At 38.9% G+C, this 24,568-nt stretch overlaps 1 protein-coding gene across 3 annotated transcripts in view; it reads right to left on the bottom strand.

The window, feature by feature from the left end:
- Positions 1-24,568, bottom strand: part of LOC122798538 (protein lifeguard 2-like) — an 861,262-nt gene that overhangs the window by 281,399 nt on the left and 555,295 nt on the right. For all 3 annotated transcript variants that reach the window (XM_044067573.1, XM_044067575.1, XM_044067574.1), the window contains exon 7: positions 7,026-7,065. In XM_044067573.1, coding sequence (XP_043923508.1) covers positions 7,026-7,065 — 40 coding nt within the window. The remainder of the gene's footprint in view (positions 1-7,025; positions 7,066-24,568) is intronic.

Raw genomic sequence — 24,568 nt, 5'->3', positions numbered from 1 at the left:
TAACCTTGCACTGTTGGTGTGCTCTTCGTGGCTTTAAACCATGTCTCAGTGACCGCATAGATGTCAACATTCTCTAGGGTAAAGAGAGCTTCTATGGAGTGGAGTTTTTTGTTTAGACTCCTAGCATTGAGCAGTAATACCTTTATATTTTATTGGTTTTGATTTGCTATGTTGCAAGTAATTTCAGTTTGGCATTGCCTAAAAAAGGCACTATGGGGGAAGACAATATTTTAGCTAATATTTGAAAGCCTAGAGGGGAGAGGTGCAGACCATCCCTGGCAAATCAGCATGGTCTGTTCCATGCTGACAGATATTGCACCCCCTTAAAATGACACCAGAAACTAAGCCAATTATTAAAGTCAATCATCTTTTGTTCATATTGTGGCATCATCCTTGGAGAAGGTAAAATGCTGCTCAATGCTAGCCTCATACCAGTCTGACATATTCCGAGAGTTCCATCATGTCTCTCTTCGTATAGGCTAGGGAGGTACGTCTCAGGTCATTTACTCCCACATGGACTATGACTGAGTCATATTGGTAATTGTGGTCCAATGACCTGGCCTTTGTAATGTGGCAGATCCTAGCCCCTGATAAGCAACTGACCATGACTTTCTCCTTACTCAGCCTGGTGAAAGAGACATCAGTGTGCCTCACGATGGAGTCTCCAGTGACTAGAATACTGAATAATAACAATAATAATAATAATAATAATACTAACAAAAAAATCAATGTGATTACTACAGTGGGAAATACATTGGTCATGAGTTCTGAATACAAGAACATTATTATGTCAGCTTAGTTATTAGATTACTTTCTATTACTTTTTGCAACTCTTCTTGTTCTGTGAGATTCCCCTTATTCTGCAATACTTTAACCTTTGCCAGTCCCTGTAAATAATTCTTGTTACTTCTTAACCGTATCACTTTTTTCTTTTATGAATACCATATTTTAAACCTCACTTTCATGTTATCCTCATTATCTATAACTTCTAAAGAAACTTCTGTCTTTCCTAATAAATCTCATATAATTTCCATTAATCATTTCTTAATTTTTTCCTTTTAACAGGTAGGTGGGGAAGTGACAGTGTCTCATTTTTACTTTATTTCCATGCATTTTTTTCTTAGTTCTTATAGGCACATGATCTGAAATAGTTATTAGATGTGTGCCAAAGCTTTCAATTAAATGCACATGCTCCTGTGAAATATAATTTCTGTCTAGTCTATACAGTTCTATCCAATCTAGTCCAGTTATCATACCTTGGGAAATAATATGTAAATTCTCTCAGAGTTCCTGCTACAGAATTCATGTCTTCCATACCTAATATTTTCATAAATTTCTTCAGAAATCTACCCTGGTTTCTTCCATTGTCCCTTTTAGTTCCCCCAGATACACCCTCAGTTTTGCAGATCAAGTTCCACCCCCACCTATAAGTAATAATCCCTGCTAATTATTTCTTTCAAAATTTTCTTAAGATTTTAAGTGGAATATAAATACATGACAATGTAATCCTTCCTTGCTAGTAGTTGCTTATCACCACACATCTACCACTGCTATCTTTTTTTCCTTTTCTAGCACTATTGGGAGTTCCTCTAGCAATCAAACATTATTGGAGTTCCTCTAGCAATCATCATAAGTATTCCCCTTTTCCTTTGTCTGCTGAACATCCATCTTGAAATCCTTTGTTTATCAAATTCATATGCTCACTTCTTTCCAAATGCATCTCCTGTAGAAGTGTTATTGCATGCCTTAATATAATTCAATACTCTTACATTTTTTGTCTATACTTGTAAGGCCATTCACATTCCAAAATAAAATGTTTAGTGTAGCCATTATGATAAGAAGTTATTATTCCCACCTGTTATATATGACAGCTTTTTCAAATGTCTATTTCAAGCTTTTGTGTTACATGCACTCACTAATGTCTGGCAGTTAATCTCTTATACAATTGTTTCTTGTCATCTCTATTTGAACTTATGTCACATTTTACAAGACTTTTCGTTTTAATAAAACCCCACAAAAACAGAACACTCCCACAGCTTATTAACTTAAAACAAACACACAAAACTATATACATCTTCAAATAATAAAGTTTATGCTTCCTGATATGAACAACTGTCCCAAATCAACTTTTGACTGACTGGCTTTTATTGCTTCCCCTACTCAGCTTGTCTTTATAGAAGCACAAGTACCAAATACACAGCTCTGCAAACCTCTCATCTTACACTGAACATTTATTTGCCAAAGGAAAACGTTTCATTACATTCAGTGTCCTCTTATTTACTTGCTTATACAAAAAAATATTTAGATTAAGCCAAAGGCCTTACTCCAAACATTCACCTGTGCAAAAGTAGGACAGACTATATCAGCTCTACATATCTTATAATCTGTGTGCTTTTATATCCCATCCCCCACCTCAACAACTCAAGATCACAGCATATTAATTTAAACATGCTTTTGTCCAGACTTTCTTATCTTTTTTACATGGTAATGGTTTTATTTCTTAAAACTGTAAAAGAAGAAACAGGCATTTATTTACTTTGGTACCTTTACCACATACAACAATAACTGAAAATAACTTTACTATACAATATGCAATTTATACCATGAAATGTTTCATAAATATATTAAGAACAAAAATTATTTTACTTGCAGTTATTTTTCATTTTTCTTTTTTTTTTCTTTTCTCCTTCCCTTCAGTGTCCTTCCAAACATTAATGACATGAAGCAGGACTTGTATGTTTCAGCCCCCCACAAATTTAACAAAGTCAACAAAAGTCCAGTATTTCCACTTTTTCTTGTGAAGCAATATTTCACAAATGTGACTGATGCTTTATAGTCTTACATTTATTCACTAATTTCAGTGTTGCTCGTCTTCTTCCAGTTCATCTCGATCTCCCAACCCCAGACTCCAGTTAAAACCCAAGGTACACCTGATTCTTCCATGCAGCTCATGTGCTTTTATTCTGTCTACAAGATTTTCTTTTTGGAACACTGGAAAATGTTTCAGTGCCAAAGTCGGTCTATAAGCTCTATTATCAAAAGAATGAGAAACAGAACCCCCTTCTGTTTGATGTCTCACTTTTCATCAGACAAATGTTTGTATTTCATCCTTAGCCCATTCTGCATTTAAAAAATTACTTTAATACTCCAGGAAAAAAAATATTTAGACAGCTGGGTACAGCAGCTTGAATCTCACATATGCCTCTCAAAATTCCCTGATTGTTGGGATACATTTGCTTCTTTTCTGCCTGGTGTACAGTAATAATCATTTTCTACAAACAATCTACTGTCTCCAATTTTTAATACTTTGCCCTTCTGCTGCAGTTTCATTAGGATCAACTCTTTCTGCTGGAATGAATGCATCTTTACTAATGTAGGCCTTGACTGCTTTCTCATGGCCATGTTTGGAGCATACACATGATGTACCCTTTCGATTAACAAATCCTGTTGTGGAATAACACTCCAGTTGCTTATTTGTCCTTTTATAAAATTAATGTAATCTGTTTCTTCCCACTTCTCTAGTACAGTAGAAAATCTCAGGTTTTCCTTGCATGCTCAGTTATGTAACGCTACCATTTTTTTGAAACAGCTCATCTTGAGCAGTCTCATACTAAGTCAACCTTTTCATTGCAATCTCTGATTTTTGCAGTTTTTTTCCAACTCATATGAGTAGCTGTTTAAACTTTCTTTCATTTTTTCCAGCCTTTTGTTATTTGAGTTGATATATTTCTTCAATGTTTCTATTTAATTAGCTCTGAGCACATTTGATTTATATTTTCCTCTAGATTGCTGGAAATCATGTCTTGCATCAAAGATGGATCTTGAATTGCTTTTTACTGAACAGCTGCAGGATTCTTCCCAGTCAGTGTTTTCTCTTCACCTTTTCTAGCTGATTTTCTTTTAGGGTAAGTTTCTTCTTTGCTGACATCCAAGCAGTGTACCTATTAGCCAGTAACCAAATTTACTAAAACTTGCAGAGTTTCTGGCCCTTATCTCTCAGTTTCTTTTTTCACATTGGAAGATCTGAAATCAAGCTGTTGATCAGTGTGCAACCACATACCTTTCAACTGTCAAGATTTTCAGAATTTTTGCCTCATGGTTTTGGTCAATTCCTCATAAAAATTGTATTTTCCTGGCAAATCACTGCAGATTGAAGTCAGTAAATAACAATAATAACATACATTTGAGTTTCAGACTTCATATCCTTCAGAAAATGCATGCTAACACAAATCCTGTTTTTCCTGCAACTTTCAATATTTGAAATCTGTCCCCATTTTAGGGCCTTTCATCCTCCATTACTTGAGGCTTTGTACATTTGCATTTCAGACTTCATATCCTTCAGAAAATATGCCAACACAAATTCTTTTTTCCTGCAACTTTCAGTATTTAAAATCTGTCCCCATTTTGGGGCCTTTGCCCCCCCCCCCTTTATTTGAGGCTTTTTCCAGATTTCTTGCACTAAGAGGTTGAGAGGTATCTGCAGCCATCTTGGAAGTGAGAATGACCACTTCTGCTCTGATAGTATTCCGGCTCTAGAAACACAGAAGGCTTACCCAACAAAGTACCTAATCTATACCTCTATTTTATAAGTAGACTGCAGTACAATGGATGAAGTTATTGGCCCAGTAATTGAGATGTGCAATATAGTAAAAATAATATACTCAATAGTTAATTCCTTATCTCAAACTATGCTCTAAATAGTCAATTTGTGTGTGCTTATCTGTTCTTGTTTAAAGAACAATATTAAATTGTTCTTGAGATTAAGACTAGATAGAATACTAGATTGTGATAACTGGATTTACAAGCTCAACAAAGGAAAGTTAATGAAAGTTAAATTTAAGATTAATTGCCTGATAAACATTTAAATTATTAGTATAGTTCAAACATTAAACTATAAAATGGTTTAACAGGAATCAGAGAGGCATAGCTGTCTTATTTGGCATCTAGTGCCACTACCTGGTATGGCACCCCTCAGTGTTTGCTCCCTTATGGTATACATGGGGGGATGTATGTTCTCAGATCTAGCACTTGATACCACCAGTCTGGTTCTAAAGCCCTTCATCTCTGTTGCTCGTTGTCCTCGTGTTTATGTGAGTAGCACTAAATTAAAAAAAAAAATGGATCCACCAATCATGCCCCTGGCACCTTGTGCCTGGGATGGCTGCCCCCCTGAACCCCCCCCCCCTCCCCAGCCAAGCCAAAATAACAAGAGCACCACATGCATGGAGTTTCCACAATATGTAAAAACAAACTGTGGTAATGAATGAAGTACTTAACATTGCTTAAAAAAAGAAATACAGAAGGTCAAATGTTCTGCACAAAGGAAATTCTTGGATGCTATGCTAATCTTAAAACACACTCCTGTGAACAGTTTCATCTGTAATATTGCACATACAGTAATGCTTAAAAAAGCAGATGCAAAAGACAAAATTTTGCTTGACAGCAAAGTACTACAGAAGCAAACTAGGACACTAGGAAAAAATAAGAGATGGTTAAGCATTTAGCAACTTACTCAAAAAATTGAAGGTGTTTCACTTAGGGACCCATGATCCCGAATGCCTACTGAATAAGACAGACTAGGGAGTGTAGATTAGGTGAATATCACAGTTGGCATACTTAATGTCAGACGTAAAACAAAAAGAATGCTACATGTACTGACTGGTAGAGAAATTAAATAAATTATTATCCTGGCATTATACAGGTTACTGTTTAGGTAAAGTGAAGAATACAATGTACAACTGAAGCCTTTAACTATCATTGGCTTACTGTAGACAGTGCAATGAAGTGTTTGGAAAATTATCAAAGAATAATGGAACAAGCTTCTGGAGAGAACAATGGCAGCATCCTCAGTTATTTATACAAGAAATGAATGTGATTTTAACACATACTCCCCAAATAAAGAAAAAGAGGCAACACAAAATGAAAACATTCAAGGCTGGCAGTCTAGGCTCACAGTTTAGTACAGAGGGATAAGGTCAAGAACTATTAACACACTTCGCACTATAGCTCTGGGATTGATTTCCACAATATCCATTTGCAAACTTTGCTAGTCTGAGCAAATCACTTTACCATACAGTGTTCCTAGATCACTGCAAAAAGAGGCCCATGAGCCTAAGGAGCTTACTCAATAAATTAATCTTGTTACTGGTTTCTAAAACTGAGGGCTTACAGTGAGCTCATAAGGATAATAAACATACTGAGTGAACTTCAATATTTAAAAAAAATAATAAAGGATGTTATTTACTTCAAAAGTAAGTCTCCAAAATCTGGTTTAAATGAATGCAAATATTACCGGTTGGTAAAAGTGAGTGCTGAGAATCCATTAAGTGAGAATTTTGTTAAAGTGTTAACTGTACCATCAAGAAGCACAGCTTCAAAATGATGTGATGGTGAGTATTTACCTAAGAGCTGTCGCCCATACTTTTTTGGCTCATTCTTTACCAGAATTTTAATTTTAAAAGTAGTGTGTTAAAAAGAACTATAAAAATAGAAAAAAAAATTTTTTTGCAGAGAGATAAACCCCCCGTAACTCCTGATGTGGGGGCATCCCCCTAAAGCACTCAAAATTATACATATCAACTCCAGGCTCACATCATAGTGTAGAAAATGGAAAAACATTGAAAACTCACCATCAGCTCGCACAATACAGTACACTGCGGGTGAAACTCAGACTAAAACATATGACCTACAAGTCAACAGTGATGTGTAGGATAGCCAGTGTTGAAAACTCTTCAGAAAAGAAATAAAGACATATTTTTTTCAGGCAAATTACACAATACAGTAAGTTTTTAGACTAAGTGGTCTCCTGCTACCATTCGATTTTAGGGGGAACTGTATAATGGAAACATGGGTCACGGTAAATAAAAATGCAGGGGTTGGGAAGGGTTATTCAGAAAGGAGGAAAGAGGGATAGAATGTATTACAGATGGTATTAAAAACCTGAACAACATGGACTGTCCAAAATGCCTTTTTTATTTGTTTATGTATATAAGAAATATACATGTTAAAATTGATTTGCTACTTACGAAAAGAATTAGAAGTATAAGATTCCATGGATATCTCCGCCTGCAAGAGTGAAACAAAGCAAAACATATTATCATACACTATTATTCTGTAGATCAAAGCCATTTCACAACAAAGAACAGTTTCAAAGAGAAACATGCTGCAAAATATCACAAATGAAAGATGGTGCAACAGAATTTTTGTATCCTAACAATTTCTACTTTTTCTTTTATCTGATGCAATTAGCTTCTCTCTTGTCTCAGTTAATCCATTGTCTTGGAGATGAAACTCTTCCCAAAATGTGCCACCTGAAGCAAATAACTTGTTTGTCTGTATAACTACAGCAGTTTTGTTTCCTTAAATTAGCAGATGTCTAGCCTTAAAAGAAAGCTGTGGCTTCACTAGGTAGGAATGTGTTTTTTTTTCATATTTACTTCACATATGTGTATAAATATGTATGAATATTTATAAATACGTTTGAATGCTACAAGGAAACTAACATTATCCCACTACCTAATAAAACTACTCCCTCCAACCCTATCGACTACAGACCAGTTGCTCTGACATCCACTGTTATTTTGAGTGGCTGATCAAAAAGCATCTTTCATCATGCCTGCCTCCTGAGTTTGGCTCTCTGCAGTTTGCATGCAGAGCTGACAGATCCATGGCTGATGCCATATCAGTAATACTACACATCTCCCTTGAACATTTAAAGGGCAAAGACAACTATGTGAGGATGCTGTTCATAGACTTCAGCTCTGCATTTAATACAGTGGTACCAATGCAGCTGATAGCAAAACTGGCACATTTAGGAATCAGTAAACATCCCTGTAACTGGATCCTGGACTTCCTGATTAAGAGCCCACATAGGGTACGTTCAGGTACAAACACATCAAATGCATCACGATGAACACTGGGTTTCCACAAGGATGTGTTCTCAGCCCACTGTTATTCACCATCCTGACCCCTGGAGAATGGTCCTAGCAAAAAAAAGGAATCGAGCTTATAGTGCATTGTAGAAGTATGTACAGAGGATCAATGTGCTAATTCTGGGATACTTCTAGAATCCAATCATTTCCAAAAAAACACAGATGAAGCCAAGGCCCTGGTAGAGTTAGCTTTGACCCTGCCTGAAATAGCTTTGTATAATAAAAGGTACTAGCCTTAGACAACTATTTGGAAATAGTCTATTTTGACACAGGTTGCACCTTCACAAGAAACTAACAATTGGTCCGAAGATCTGAAAGATTTAGTTCTGTCAAGATAGTACCTGAGTTGTCTGTGGACATCCAAGGTATGGAGTATCCTTTTTCCTTCGTTTTAGGTTCAAGAAAGAAAACTGGGAGGTAAATAGTTTGGCTTATAGTAAACTTGGATACCACTTTACGCATAAATCAAGGATTAGGTCTCAAAAAAAAATTCTGTGGAAAATGAGATAGGTTGCTCTACTATAAGAGCTTGCAACTCAAATACTCTTCTTGCTGAGGTCTGTGCAATCAGTAGTCAAAGTCAAAGTAAACTTGATTGTCATTCAGACTTCACACAACAGTGCAAACTGAATGGAATTTCATTTCTCCGTACAAAACATATCACAAGAAGCATTACAACAGACATTACTACTTCACAACAAACCAATACAGACATAACACCCAAAACATTTTATGAATCTAAGTACATTACTCACAGAATTCCAACAGTTATAAGTATTGCACAAGAAAGCTAGTTTCACATCGGTTGGTTTATTGCACCAAAATAAGAGTTGAGACTAGCATTTCAGTTATCGCATAAAAATATGAGTTCTCATCAACACCAACAATTACTACACCTGATGGCCATCATCATGGGTGTTATTAGTAGAGTTGAGTAGTCTGATGGCGTGTGGAAAGAAGCTCTTACTGAATCTGGTGGTTTTGCATGTCATACTGCGATAGCACTTGCCAGATGATAGGAAGGAAAACAGTTCATGGGTGTGGTGAGTGAAGTCCGTGACTATTTCAGTGGCTCTGCTGAGACATCAAGACAAATATAGGTCCTGAATAGATGAAAGATTGGTCCTAATAATTTTTTCATCTGCTTTCACTGCCCTTTGGAGAGACTTCCAATCCAAAGCACAGCATTTTCCATACTACACCGAAACATTTGACAAGATACTTTCTATAGTGCCCCTGTAGAAGGTTGTGAGGACCAGAGGTGGAAGGTTTCCTCTTCTCATTCTTCGCAGAAAATGGATATGCTGCTGCACCCACTTGACAACAGAATTTGTGTTATGGGCCTAGAGAAGTCCCCTGCATTAGTATCCCTAAGAACTTGGTGCTTTTTACCCTCTCCAATATTTCTCTGTGGATTGTGAGTGGAAGGTGCACTCTATAGTTCCTTCTGAAGTCAACAATTATCTCCTTGGACTTGTTCACATTCAGTGCCAGGTTACTGTTGTCGCATCACACAATCAGTTGGTTAACCTCCTCTCGGTAGGCTGTTTTATCATCATTGCTGATAACACCAACAATTGTCGTGTCATCTGCAAACTTAATTATGCTATTTGAACTCTACCTAGCGATGCAGTCATGCGTCAGCAAAGTGAACAGCAAGGGACTCAAAACACAACCTTGTGGTACCCCACAGTTCATAATGATTCTCTCTGAGGTGTTCTTGCCAACGCATACTGTCTGGGGGCTATCTATGAGGAAATCTAGTATCCAATTGCACAGTGGGGTGCTGATACCAAGTTGAAGCAGTTTCTTTATCAGATTCTGGGGGTGACTGTGTTGAAGGTAGAGCTGAAGTCTATGAATAGCATACACACATAGCAGTTTTTGTTTTCCAGGTAGGAAGAGATAAGTGAAGTGCCAATGAAATAGCGTCTACCATGGAGAGATTAGATCGGTACACAAATTGCAGTGGATCTAAAGCTGCAGGAAGTCTTGATGTTATATAGTCCTTGACCAGCCTTTTAAAGCACTTTATTGAGAGCTATGGGGTGGTAGTCATTGAGGCTTGAAGGTGGAGACTTCCTGGGCAATGGTATGATGGTTGTGTTTTTAAAACGTTTGGGTACGATGGTCTGATTCAAAGAGGTGTTAAAGATATCAAGTAAAACTGTTTTCCATGTTAAAAATCTCAACCCAGCCAGATTAGCTGGTTCAAATGGAGCAAGTGTTAGCTTCCCTAACACAAAATTAAGATCCCAAGGAGGCCACTGGTTTTCTTGGATGCCTCTTATGCAAAAACACTTTCAAAACATTTTGACTTGATAATGCTTTCAAATGAGAGGATCCATGGGCAGACATTCTGAAATGGCCAATAAATGAACCTTGATGGAGGAGTAAGAAATGCCTTAAGATAGTAGCTCACACAAATATTGTAAAACCAGAGAAAAATTACCCCTGAATGGGTGCTGGTTATGTTGTTGGTACCAACTAGAAAACCTTTTTTATTTGCATATGATTTTCTAGTAGCAGGCTTTCTTGCCTCCATTAGTATCTGCAGCATGTCCTCAGTAAACAGATGCATAAAGGGAATTAAGACCCTATCATCCAAGTAGTCTGTTGAAGTTGATAGGAGTTTGCTTGTATCAAATACCCTCGATCTTGTGTGAGTAGCTCATTCCATGAGGAATATTGCGGTAACTGCTCCCAGGCCATTCCCAAAAGAAGGGAGAACCACTGCTGGCTGGACCAGAAGGGAGTCACCATAATGATCTTGGGGAATTCCTTTTGAATCTTCAGAAGTACCCTGGATATTAGTGGAAATGGTGGTAAAGCATACAGAAACATTCCTGTTAAAGGAAAAGAAAAGGAATCTTTCTACCAAGACTTCTTCCATGGAGACCTGGAGCAGAATCATGTCAGATGATTATTCTGAGAGAAAGCAAACAGGTCCACTTGAGAAACCCCACAGATGGATCAAATCTTGGAAGACCTATGATCTGGCTTCCATTTGTGAGGATCTGCTCTTGTCCTGCTCAGCTTGTTTTCCACACAATTTTACACTGTTGGAATCGAGGATGCCTGTAGAGTGAGACTGTGCTGTGAAGCTATATCCTATGCTAACATGGCTAGTCTGAAAAGGAAGAATGACCTGGTTCCACCTTGCTTGTTGATGTACCACATGACTATGGTATTGTCTTCTACCACTATGAAGAGGTCTTGGGGACCAAAGATGATTCAGAAAGTTGAATGCCTTGATCAGGACAATCAGCTCTTTTATATTTATCTGTTTACAACTGTCCTTGCTGTCCCATACACAATGCACATTTATCCCCCCTGAAACTGCTTCCCAAGCAAAGTCTGAAGCTTTTGTGGTGACTGACTGCCTTGGAGCAAGGAGGGAGAAGGGAAGATCTGGAATTTATGATATTTGCTCTCTCCACCATGTCATCTCTCTTCTGACAAACCCCAACTCTGCAGTTTGAAAAGACAAGGGATGCTGGTGATGGGGCTTCCAAGATGGTTGCACACTGATTTACAGCTTAATGTTAGCTCTCCCAGTGTGAAAGAAGAAACTGAGAAATAAGAGCTACTAATTTTGTCAGCTTAAGTAAAATTAATTTACTGGCTAGTAACTACATTGTCTGGATGCCAGCAAAGAAGAAAATTAGAGAACCCAAAGAAAATCGGGAAGATAAGGTGAATAGAAAACACTGTCTGGGAAGAATCCTGCAACTGTTCAGCAAAAAACAGTTCAACCTTCAGTTTTTGTACAAGAGATGAAACCCAGTAATTTAGAGGAAAAAATAAATAAATCAAATGTACTCAGAGGTAATTAAAATAAATGAAACATTGAAGAGTATATCATCTCAAACAACAAAAGCCTGTAAAAAGTAGAAGAAGCTTTCACTAACTATTCAGATGGACAGATAAAACTGCAAAAATCAGGGGATGAACTTAAGAAAAGACTGACTATGAGTTCTCAAGAAGAGCTGTTTCAAGAAATCTTAGAATTAGAAGACAGAGCATGCAGGCAAAACCTGAGATTTTCTGCTGTACCAATAAAACTCTGGAAGGAACCACCTGTATTAATTTTACAAAAGTACAAATAAGCAACTAGACTAGTATTCCACATCACGATTTGTTAATGAAAAGGGTACAAGTGTATGCTCTAAACCTGACCGTGAGAAAGCAGGCAAGACCTGTATTAGTAAAGATGTAATCATACCAGCAGAAAGAAGTGATCCTGAAAAAAACTGTGGCAGAAGGGAAAAAATATTAAAAATTGGAGACAGCAGAGTGTTTGTGGAAATGATTATCACTGTGCATCAGGCAAAATAGAAACAAATTTATCCCAGCAATCAGGTAATGTCGAGAGGCGGGTGTGAGATTGTCTTCAGAATATTTTTCCTAGTGGATCAAAGATATTTTTGGATGCAGAACAAGCTAAGGAGGAAATAAAAATGTTTAATCAACAAAAAGTGAGCTAGAAAGCAAAAGGGGACTCTGCCTCCCATTCTTCTGACAATAAAGCTCATGGAGAGGCTTTGCCAGTGAAACATTTTCCAATATTGCAAAGGAAAATGCTTGAGTGACAGAAAAAGCACAGGGGTTGACTAGAAAAATCAGGAGTACCTTGGACAGAGTCTGGTGAGAAACGGACATGAACAGGAAGAACAGCAACAATGAAATTATTGAATAAATGTGGGATTATAATTTATTTTTATTTTTTTATTTTACATTTGTTGACTGGGATAGTCCGACTGGATGGATGTCCATTTTCAGCGTAGGCCCGGGGAGAAAAGCTCCAAGGGTAAGCAGATACAGCATTACATAATACCAGCATTACATATTACAAACAGACTCAGCTCATGGAGAGGCTTTGCCAGTGAAACCTTTTCCAATATTGCAACCTGGGCTGACCCTCTACTATTATAAAGCATCAGTCACATTTGTGAAACATGGCTTTCCAAGAAAAAGTGGCTAAGAAAGATTGGACTTTTGTTAAATTTGTTAAACTTGTGGTTGAACTATAAAGCATACAACCCACTTTATGCAGTTAGTGTTTAGAAAGACACTAAAACAGAAGAAAAGCTACTGTAAGTAAAACAGATTTTGTTCTTAATAGTATATGTATAAAAACATTTCATGATATAAACTGCATGTTATATAATAAAAAAAGTTTTGTGTAGTATGTTGTCAGAGATATTTTTAAATATGGGGTGGAGTGAGTCTTTTCAGTGACTGTTGTATGTAATAAAGTTGTTAGAGTAAACAGGTGCATTTTCAGGTGTAATATAGACTTTACAATGTAAAAAAAAAGAAGAAAGGCTGGACAAAACAAGTTTAAGTTAATATACTGTACTCTTGATCTGCTGGGGTAGTGCTTCTTCTTCTTCTTCTTTCAGCTGCTCCTGTCAGGGGTTGCCACAGCAGATCAACTGTTTCCATTTCTTCCTGTCCTCTGCATCTTGCTCTGTCACACCAACCACCTGCATGTCCTCTCTCACCACATCCATAAACCTTACCTTAGACCTCCCTCTTTTCCTGTTACCTGGCAGCTTCATCCTTAGCATCTTTTCCCAATATACTCTGCATCCCTCCTCAGCACATGTCCAAACCAATGTAATCTTGCCTCTCTGGCTTTGTCTCCAAACCTTCCAACCTGGGCTGACCCTCTACTATACTTATTCCTAACCCTGTCCATCCTCGTCACACCCAGTGCAAATCTTAACATCTTCAACTCTGCCACGTCAAGCTCTGACTCCTGCCTTTTTGTCAATGCCACTGTCTCCAACCCATATAACATAGCTGGTCTCACTACCCTCTTGCAGACCTTCCCTTTCATTCTTACTGGTACTCGTCCGTCACAGATCACTCCTGACACTCTTCTCCACCCACTCAATCCTGCCTGTATTCTCTTCTTCACCTCTCTTCCACACTCACCATTACTCTGAACTGTTGATCCCAAGTATTTAAACTCATCCACCTTTGCCACCTCTACTCCCTGCATCCTCACCATTCTTCTATCCACCCTCTCATTCACACACATATATTCTGTCTTAGTCCTGCTGACTTTCATTCCTCTTCTCTCTAGAGCATATCTCCACCTCTCCAGGGTCTCCTCCACCTGTTCCCTACTCTCACTACAGATCACTATGTCATCTGCAAACATCATAGTCCACGGGGACTCCTGTCTGATCTCGTCTGTCAACCTGTCCATCACCACTACAAATAGGAAAGGGCTCAGAGCTGATCCTTGATGTAATCCCACCACCACCTTAAATGCATCAGTCACTCCCACTGCAGACATCACTGCTGTCACACTACCCTCGTACATATCCTGTACCACTCTTACATAGTTCTCTGACACTCCCGACTTCCTCATACAATACCACAACTCCTCTCTAGGCACCCTGTCATATGCTTTCTCTAAATCCACAAAGACACAATGCAACTCCTTCTTTGTACTTCTCCATCAACACTCTCAAAGCAAACATTGCACTGATTATATTATATATGGAGATGAGATGTTTTCACTTATTTTTGCAAAATTGAATACATGGATTAATGGCCTTGTCTTAACTAAATGCAGGTGTTTTATGTAAGCAAGTAGGCTTGACAAACTAGGTTTCTTGCACATGCAAGGATATTAGCTTGTTATTTTTCCTTTTGCAAATGTTCAGTGGGAGTCAAGAAGTCTGCAACTGAAGGCAGTTGTACAGTCTGTTCCATTCTGACTGACAGATTCCTTCACACTTTTATAGAGTTGTTAGCTGCTTTTTTTCTCTTTGCTGACTATGTTTTCATGGAGATGAACTTTCTGCAGTTACAAGCAATTAATCCTGAGAGGTCTAAGCCTTCTTTGCTGAGGGAAAATGCAAAATGTTAAGGTACAATGCCAAACAGTTCAATAAAAGAAGGCTGAAATTATTGGATGTAAATAAGATATAGGAGTTTCTCTAGCAGCCTTAAATTTTAATGCATCTAATAGAACAGTGTATACTTTTGTTTTATTTAAAGATATCCTGTGCACCTTTTCTTATGCTAAAAGTAAATGTTTTCTGAAAGCATGCAAGCTGTTTTTCACATCTGGGATTGGAAAAGAGATAGGGAAAGAACAGACAACAGTTGGTGTAAGTGGGAGCACAGGCTGTAACATGCACTTTAACATGGGTAACCTTAGTTTTAGGTTAGGTAATCCCTGTGAGTGTTGTTGTTAATTTGAGGTGATTGTTCCTATCTGGAGGGTTAAACTTATTTTTTTGAAGATGCACTAGTTTTGTGTGCTTGTTCCAATTAATAGGTTATGGGGTGTTCTGAAAATGTCGTTAGTTTTTTTTTGTTTGTTTTTTGAGGCTTCCATTACAACAAAAAGTCTTGAAAAATATGACATAGGTTCAAACAGAGATGACAAGAAACAAGTGCATTAACAGTGAAGCCTGCCAAACAGTAGTGTGTGCATGCAACAAAAATGTTGGTAATACACATTCAAAAAAGCTGTCATGCATAACAGATGGGAACAATAACTTCTTATCATAATTACTATGCTATCCACATTATCTTGGAATGTACATAGCCTTACAGGCATAGGCAAAAAGGTAAGAGTATTGAATTATATTAAGAAATGCAGAGTGCAAATAGTAATGCTGCAGGAGACACATTTGGAAAGAAAAGAGCATGTGAATTTCGATAAAGAAAGGATTTCAGGATGGATATTTAGCAAAATATCAGGGACAAAGGAAAACAGGAGAAATTTTACTAATTGCTAGAGGAGCTCCAACAATGACAGAAGAGGAACAAAATAATAATGGTAGAATTGTGAAGGTAAGAGTCTACTGGCAAGGGAGGACGATTACAATAGCATGTATTTCTATTCCACCAAAAACTGCTATTATGGAGCTTAAGAAACTTGTGGGACAAATAATCAGCTTTCAGTAGGGAAAATTACTTATAGGTAGAGACTGGAACTTGATTTGCAACAATAAGAATGTATCTGGGGGACGTAGAAGGGAAAATATAACAAAAGGGGGTAGATTTCTGAAGACATTTATGAAAATATTAGGTATGGAAGAAGTGAATTCAGAAGTAGAAACTCAGAGGTACAATAACTGGGTAAGACTAGGTAGAAATTATATTTCACAGGAACACGTGCATTCAATTAAAAGCACTGACAACATTCAATAACTATTTTAGATCATACACCAATAAAATCTAATATAAAAATGGAAGGTAATAAAGTACTTGCTGGTGCTTTTCCACCTACATGTTAAAAACAGGAATTTAAGGAATGAGTAGTGGAAATTATTCACAAGTTGCTAGGGAACAAATGAATTCTTCATAAATTATAGCTAGTTGGTGGAATAAAATAAAAATGGACTTTAAAAATAGGTTAGAATTAAAAGAAAAAGATATGGTCAAGAACTAATAGGAATTATTTAAATAGTTTGACAAAGGTTACATTACTGCAAAATAAAGGGAATCTCAGAAAAAGAAGAGGTAAGACTATAGAGTACTAAAGAAAAACTAAGGGAGTATCTGGATAATATGCATGTGTTTAGAAAGATTGCTGTTAAGCAGCTATTTTTGATAATAACTCCAGAGCACACATAACTTAATAAGGTTGATTAGGAAGATATATGAAGGACTGGAGACGAGAATTAAAGTGGAAGGGTTCCTCTCTGTTAAGTCGTGTCTGAACAGGAGATCCAGATAGGGTTGCCCTCTTTCTCTTTGTTATTTCCTTTATATTTACAGCCATTTGCAAAGAAAATAAGGGACTCAGAAAAGCAATGACATAATTGGTAAGGTAATCAAGAAAAGTTAGCTTTATTTACAGATGCTATTATTCTGAACCTGATAAATCCAGGAAATTACATTTTAGTTTCGAGTCTTTTTAGGATATAAAATAAATGAAGATAAAACAAAGACTATAACTATATATTATGTATTAGTTCTGCAATACCCATATTTATGTGGACACAATATGATAAAGTATTTAGGAGTATGGATTAAAAAGGCTTCTGTTATGCCAGCTAAGGATCCTTGGGCAGAATAAAAACAGCCATGCAGAATATTATATTCATAAATTAACAGAAAGCATTCTAAGATCTAAGTCAACATGAGAATGGTGAAAGAAGATTTTTCAGATAGGAATGACTGCAAGTGGGGTTATAGAGAATAGGCAAGAGGGGGCTGGAATTTACTGAAGGAAACTGGAAAAGGAACCAAGATACTGGGAACAAATAACTAGAGAGGGAAAGGTTATAGAATGGCATGACACCAAGAAAACATTTGGACTGTAGGCTACCGACTGCCTTCCCTACCAGAGACTGATATCAGAGTATAGACAAAGAGAAAAGGATAGGGGAATCTCTGGTAGAGTTTTTACTTTAATCTAGAACAGAAGTATCTCTAAAAGAGGGATAATTACTGGGGCATACAAAATATTGAATGATAGCTATAAGAATCAATTGGATTAGGTTAGAAAAGATTGGGAAGATAGATTGGATAAGCAATTTACAAGGGAACAATGTGTGGACATATGTATGACTCCCAAGTATGTAACAATGTCTAGAAGATTTAGGGGTTTGCTTGGAAGTGTTTGCATAGGTATTTATATACCCCCAAGAAGACTTCAAAGAAACTTTCCTCAGGTAGACAGCAAATGTTGCAGGTGCGATAGGGAAAAATGAAGTAACTGAGAATATATGTTTTGGCAGATTTTAAAATTCCCTAGAGTGTCATAAATATTGGGTGAGCAGTATAACTAAAGAAAGTATTCTTTTGAGCTGGGTCACTGGATCTGAATTCCCTAGACATAGTAAGGCCATGTTAAATGTAATTCTGGTGGCTGCCAAAAAAACAATTACTAGACAATGGAAAGCAAAGTCTAAACCAACAGTATTTGAAGTGCTGAATATTGTAACTAAGATAAAAGAACTGGAAGTGGGATCTTTAGAAAAGGGAAGGAGCAAATTACACTGCAATAAATGGAAATTGTGCGAACAATACATACAGAATAATATTCAGGAGGAGGAGTGAGGTTTAAGGTAAGGCTGGAATTGAGCAATTTATCTAATGCTAGAATGATGATAGTTATGAAAAAGAACATATGTGATACACAATGCATGTAAATGAAAACATGTCAATATGGTTTGTTTCTTTTATATAAATGTATGTTGCCCTGTGTACTGACTGATGATTTAATAATGGTGATTTAAAAAGAGGATGTTGGTGCTTAATCAAACAGACTTCAGATATCTTTATATCTTTCTCATGGGGAGTCTTGCCAGGGGATCATGAGACTCATATATCCCATGAGACCTAAAATTCTGAGGTATTCCCTCGCAGTGTCCAAAGTCAGATTGGAAAATGTTAGAAATACATCTATTTTTTCCTGTGAAAGAAAAGCTCTTTGAACTGAGGTGTCTGACACCCTAGGAACACAATCCTGTGAGATGAGTCAAAAAAAGACTTTTGAATATCCTCTTGGAATCCCAGCTCATGTAAGAGATCTCTCACCCAAGTGAAAGATTCCTGTCATTTTGAAAAAACTCTGCAAACATAAGCAAGTCATCTTAATATGGAAAGATGTGGCGTGCAATGAGCTATGACTGGAGCAAGACACTTTGTGAGCACTTTTGGTCTTGGTGCAGTGGATAGTCCAAAGGATAAGGCAGACAACTGATGATGGGATGCATACACACAAAAACTTTAAGAAACATCTGAAGTCTGGATGAATAGAGATGTGATGATAATCATCTTTTAAGCCTAATGATACCAAGAAACTTGAATGAGGAAGAAGAGGCAACAGATTGTGAAGTGGCATCATTTTGAACTTGGGCGCTATCGCAAACAAGTTTAGGAAAGAAAGAACCAAAACTGATCTTAAATCATTTTCTTTCTTAGGCACTAAAAACATCCTTGAATAAAAACCTTTCCCAACCTGGGAAGGAGGAGCCACTTTGTTACTCTGTGGGACACCAAGAAATGATGTACAAGTGGAAATAAGAGAGACTGGGCTTGTTGGATGAGGAATTACACACTGAAAGGAAAGATTTCTTATTACCACCATCTATAACCTTGACAAATGATCTTTAGAAACAGTTTGTCTGAAACTGTTTCCACAGAAGAAAGTGGAGATGGGAAGATGAGCGGGAACAAAGCCCCTTAAATAGGCATTTTAACTTGTTGGACTGTCCTTTGATTTTTTTTTTGTTTTTTTTTTTCAGGGGGGGGGGATCCAGATCAAACAACGAGGACTGACTTCTACAATGGAAGAAACTAAATTATTTAAAGCATATTTTTCCTCACAAGAATAAACTACAGACAAAAAGTACAGTTTTGTACCTACCATAAATGTAGATGTTCGAAGATCCACATTGCTGCAGTCCTTACACTTGGGTAGTCCGCTGTCCTCGGTCGGCCCGAATATCAAAGTATAAGGCTGACGTCGGTCAAGGCGCATTAGACTGACATCAGGACGTCAGGGTACAAATGCGCATGACCGACGTCATATCCTCAGTCTTTTCTTGCCCCAGATGTCAGAAGACCCTAACAGGAAAGGTCAAAACCCAAAGACAACAAACAACCAACCAACCACCCTAGCACTAATAATATGTACAATATATACAAAATACACAATATTTACAATCCAACCCATACAACCGCCTCTAACTACAGAGGGGAAGGAGGGAGGGTAAATTGGACTGCAGCAATGTGGATCTTCGAACATCTACATTTATGGTAGGTACAAAACTGTACTATGTTCTTCATCTCACATTGCTGCAGTCCTTACACTTGGGTAGAATCCCAAAGCAGAGGTAAGGGAGGATGGCACAACTATAAAGAAGCAGGAGCTGCCAAAATGCCCTGTAAAATAGCAGTGGCAAAACCAGCCCTAGATTTAGAGTAAAGTGGAAGGTGATAATGCTTAGAGAAAGTATGCACTGAACTCCAAGTAGCTGCCGCCAAGATATCTTTAGTTGCCACCCCCCTTAAAAAAGCTGTTGAAGTGGCAGTAGCCCTAGTGGAATGAGGCCTAATCCCAGCTGGAACCTCCTTGCCATGATGGGAATAACAGAAAGCAATGCAAAACCCAATCCACTTAGAAATAGTTTGTTTTGACACAGGCTTGCCCTGAGAACTCAAAGCAAAAGAAACAAATAACTGCTGAGACTGCCTGAACCCTTTAGTTCTGCTCAAATAATATCGCAACTGCCTGTGTATATCCAAAGTGTGCAAAATCTTTTCCCCTTTATTTTGGGGGTTTGCATAAAAGGTAGGCAAATGAATAGTTTGGTTTAAAGCCACACTAGAAACCACTTTAGGCATAAAGGAAGGATTAGTACACAAAGATACCCTATCCTTATGGAAAATTAAGAAAGGCTCAACTGCCATAAGGGCCTGTAATTCAGAAACCCTTCTCAGAGGTAATGGCTAACAAAAAGCAGTCTTCCATGATAAATATTTCAACTCAGCAGTAGCTGCAGGCTCAAAAGGTTGTAGAGTGAGTTTCTCCAACACAAAATTGAGATCCCAAGCAGGAGTAGGAGCTCTCCGTGGGGGTCTTATATTCTTTGCCCCTCTAAGGAATTGCTTAAACAAAGGATGAGAAAACAATGGTGGGTCAAAATCATAGTGAGCAGAAATTGCTGCAGCATGAATCTTAATAGAAGAGAAGGACAAACCTTTGTCCAGTAACTCAGTAAGATATTGAAGAGCCACACTTAAATTAGGCCTAGAAACATCAAATGCTTTTGCTGCACTCCAAAATAAAAATCTCTTCCATTTATCTGCGTACACTTTCCTTGTACTAGGCCTTCTGGCCTCCAAAATAACATTCAAAACTTGCTGTGGAAGCTGAAACCCTCCAGGGTTTAAAACAGAATATGCCAGGCTGTCAGGTGAAGAGAGTGAAGTTTGACATTGAGTAAATGACTGTTCTCCTGAGACAGCAGGTGTGGAATTGAAGGTAAAGGCCATGGAGGCTCCCGTACCAGACTTCTCAGTAGTGGGTACCAATGCTGTCGAGGCCAATCTGGAGCTATTAAAATCATCTTTGGCTTGTCCTGTCTGACCTTCAGAAGTACCTTTGGGAGGAGAGGCAGAGGTGGAAAGGCATACACATGAAGATTGCTCCAATTGAATGAAAGAGCATCCACTTTCCAAGCTGTGGGATGAAAACTTTTTGTGCAAAACTTTGGCAGCTGGTAGTTTAGTGGAGAAGCGAACAGATCTATGTCTGGAGTTCCCCACGACACTGTCAATTTCTGAAATACATGAGGATCCAATTTCCACTCGTGGGGATCCATAATTTGTCTGCTCAACACATCTGCTAAGGAGTTCTGTGCTCCCGGCAGAAACCTTGCCTGAAGAATTAGCTTTAAACTGAGAGCAGTCTCCCACAAAATCATTGCTTGTCTGCACAGAGGATAAGAATGTGTTCCCCCTTGCTTGTTGATGTACCACATGACAGTTGTGTTGTCTGTTAGAATCAACACATGCCCTGGAAGAAGTAAATCCTTGAAAGCTATTAATGCAAATTGGACTGCTAACATCTCCTTCAGGTTGATATGTAGATGTAGAAGTCTGGCAGGCCACGTGTCTTGTATCCACTTTCCATTTAGATGAGCTCCCCAAGCTTTGTCTAAGGCATCTGTCGTTAGAATCTGACTCGCCTCTGGCCGGGTCACAGAGAGTCCCTTGTTTAGGTGACATTCCTGAGCCCACCACAAAAATTCCTTTCGAATGCAAGGTATTATCTGAATGACAGTGTCCATATCTTGGCAGTGCTGTGTCCATACATTTTTGAGATACCATTGTAGCTTCCTCATATGCAGTTTGGCATTGGGAAGCACCAGAATACAAGATGCCATGAACCCCAAGGCTTGAAGGACTGTCCTTGCAGTCAGCCTGGACTGATGAAACAATAGATGGAAGTAAAGAGAAAGATTCTTTTGTTTGTCCGGGGTCAAAAAGGCCATCTGGGATGCTGTATTCAGTCTCACACCCAGAAAGCACATGTCCTGAGAGGGTACTAGACTGGACTTTATTTCGTTCACAGAATACCCCAGGCATCTTAGCACTGCTATCACATAGTGTAGATGATGAAGAAGTTCGTCCTTTCCTTGAGCCAGAATCAGGCAATCGTCCAAATAAGGATAGATCTGTATTCCTCTTAGCCGGAAGAAAGCTATCACTGGAGCCAGAACCTTTGTGAACACTCTGGGCGCAGTAGATAAGCCAAAGGGCAATGCAGAGAACTGATAATGAGAAGTCCCAGCCCGAAAACGAAGATACTTCCTGCAACTTAGCCTGATAGGAACATGAAGGTAAGCCTCCTTGAGATCCAGAGTCACCATCCAGTGATCTTTGCCCAGCAGAGGTAAAAGCTGTTGTAACGTCAACATTTTGAACTTGGGAATGTCCAGATAAGTGTTGAGGATAGATAAATCCAAAATTGGTCTCCACGTGTTCCCCTTCTTTGGTACTAGGAACAGGCGAGAATAAAATCCTAGGCCCACTTCTGACAGAGGGACCGGTTGTATGGCTCCTATTTGGAGCAGCAGAGAAATCTGTTTGTGAGCCTCTATTCTTTGCTGAGGAGGAACGTCTGGCATGCTTTTGAAAGGAGGCAAGGTATGGAAATAAAACCTGTAACCTTGGTGTATGATATCCAATACCCATCTGTCTTGGGTAATTAAACTCCAATTTTCCTTGAAAAGTGCCAACCTTCCTCCCAAAGGTGCTGCCAGACGAGAAGGCTCTGGCAGCTGAAAAGGTAGGTCATTGGGTCTGTTTACGAAAGGACTGACCCCTGCCCTCACCCGAAGACCGTGCAGGTGAACTGCCTGTTCTAGGCCTGAAAGAGCCCTGAGCTCTGCCCCTACCACGTCTAGACCTACCCCTAGACTGGGAATCATAAGAAGGATACGTCCACCCCTTGGTAGGCCAATTTCTGCTAAACTTCGGAGGCTGAACCTGCAAAAAATCTTTAACAGTCTGCATAGACTTAGCCTTGTCTTCCATTTTCTTTAAGACTGCCTCAACAGGTGAACCAAACAACACATCTGATTGTAAAGGAGCATCTAAAATCCTTGTCTTAACATGGTCAGATAAATTCTGATCCCTCAGCCAGGCGTGCCTGCGAAGAACTGACCCAGTGGCCGCCACCCTAGACGAGGCCTGTACCGCATCAAAACCACATTGCAAAGAATGCTTACCCACTTGTTCAGAGACATGTACCAAATCTTGTAACTCTTTACACTCAATACCTTCCGCCAGAGCATCTACCTTAGACTTCAATTGAGAAAGTAGATAGTTTTGGTATTTCAACATGTGAAACTGGCAATTCAGAGCCCTCATAGCTAGGGTGGAAGAAGTATAGACTTTCTTTCCCCATCTATCCAAAGCCCTGGCCTCTTTATCTGGAGGAACCGGATTTTTAACAACAGAAGCCTTAACACCCTTAGGCCCCTGACTAACAGTTTCTGGGTCCGCCCTAGGACTCTTAAAAAGATACTTATGAGCTTCAGGCACCCTATAATACCTATCCGGCTTAACAGGAGCAGGAGGCAAAGAATCAGGATTAAGAGAAGCCTCTGCAAACACATCCTCCACAACATCCAGAACAGGAGGTATAGCCAAAGGCCTATGCTGGGGTAAAACAAAATTCCCTAAGCCTTTTCCTGGAATCAGAGAAGTCCTGACCTTCCCACTTAAAATGCTCCCTCATGGAATGAAGAGTCTCTGAAAAGAAAAATCCTCAGGAGGAGAAGCAGAAGGAGTAGAATCATCCACATCAGAATCAGAATAAGGAGAATACTCCTGCAAGTCTTCAGTCGAAGACTCTGAAACATCTGAAGCCTGCTCAAAACTCCCCAACTCAGGTTCCACCCTAGGCCTCTTATCAGGAGGGGGCAAAGAACCTCTAATCAAAGTAATCAAATCTTCTGCCATTTTAAGCATATGCTTCTTGGGCACAGATCCTGAAGAACTAGGAGTGACACCAACTGAAGCTAAACCTGGCCTGCCTCTGGGAGAAGCCTTGGAAACAGAAGGAGAAGGCCTAACCACCCTAGGAAGGGAGGGAAGTACAGTAACCTGAGAAGCCCCTTCAGCCTGACCTGCCTCCTGAGAGGCCACATCCTGCAATAACAAGGTCTCCCCCTGGGACTCCAGAGAAACCTCCGGTGGAACCACCGGCTCCACCGACACCTCTAAAGAACCGGCGTCCGGTACGGACGACTCGTCTTGCCTGGGCTTAGCTGCTTTATCCTTGCGCTTCTTGAAGCGGACGCCGGAGCATCCGATGGCATATTATAATTGCACCGCTTCAAGACTAACCTGGCACAATCTAACCTTCTCTTAATAGTGCGCTTATTGAATCTAGCACAAAAGCGACACCCAACAACGTCGTGCTCAGGCCCTAAACAAGGAATACACAAAGTATGATAATCTCTATGCGGTATCTGTTTCCCACAAGAAATACAGTTATTCACTTTTTCTGACATCCGGTAAACCACTGAGGCAAGAAAAAACTAAAATATTCCCCAACGGGGGTACTTAGCCAACTTTGACTCGGTCTGAAACTCCGAATTCGAAAAATTTCAGAACGCCGAACGGCACTTGCAACG

Source organism: Protopterus annectens, chromosome 3.part1 (genome assembly GCF_019279795.1).
Source record: "Protopterus annectens isolate FY-2018-M chromosome 3.part1, PAN1.0, whole genome shotgun sequence".
NCBI lineage: Eukaryota > Metazoa > Chordata > Ceratodontiformes > Protopteridae > Protopterus > Protopterus annectens.
The sequence above is the reverse complement of the archived record's forward strand: the minus strand, read 5'-3'. Positions and strand labels throughout refer to the sequence as shown.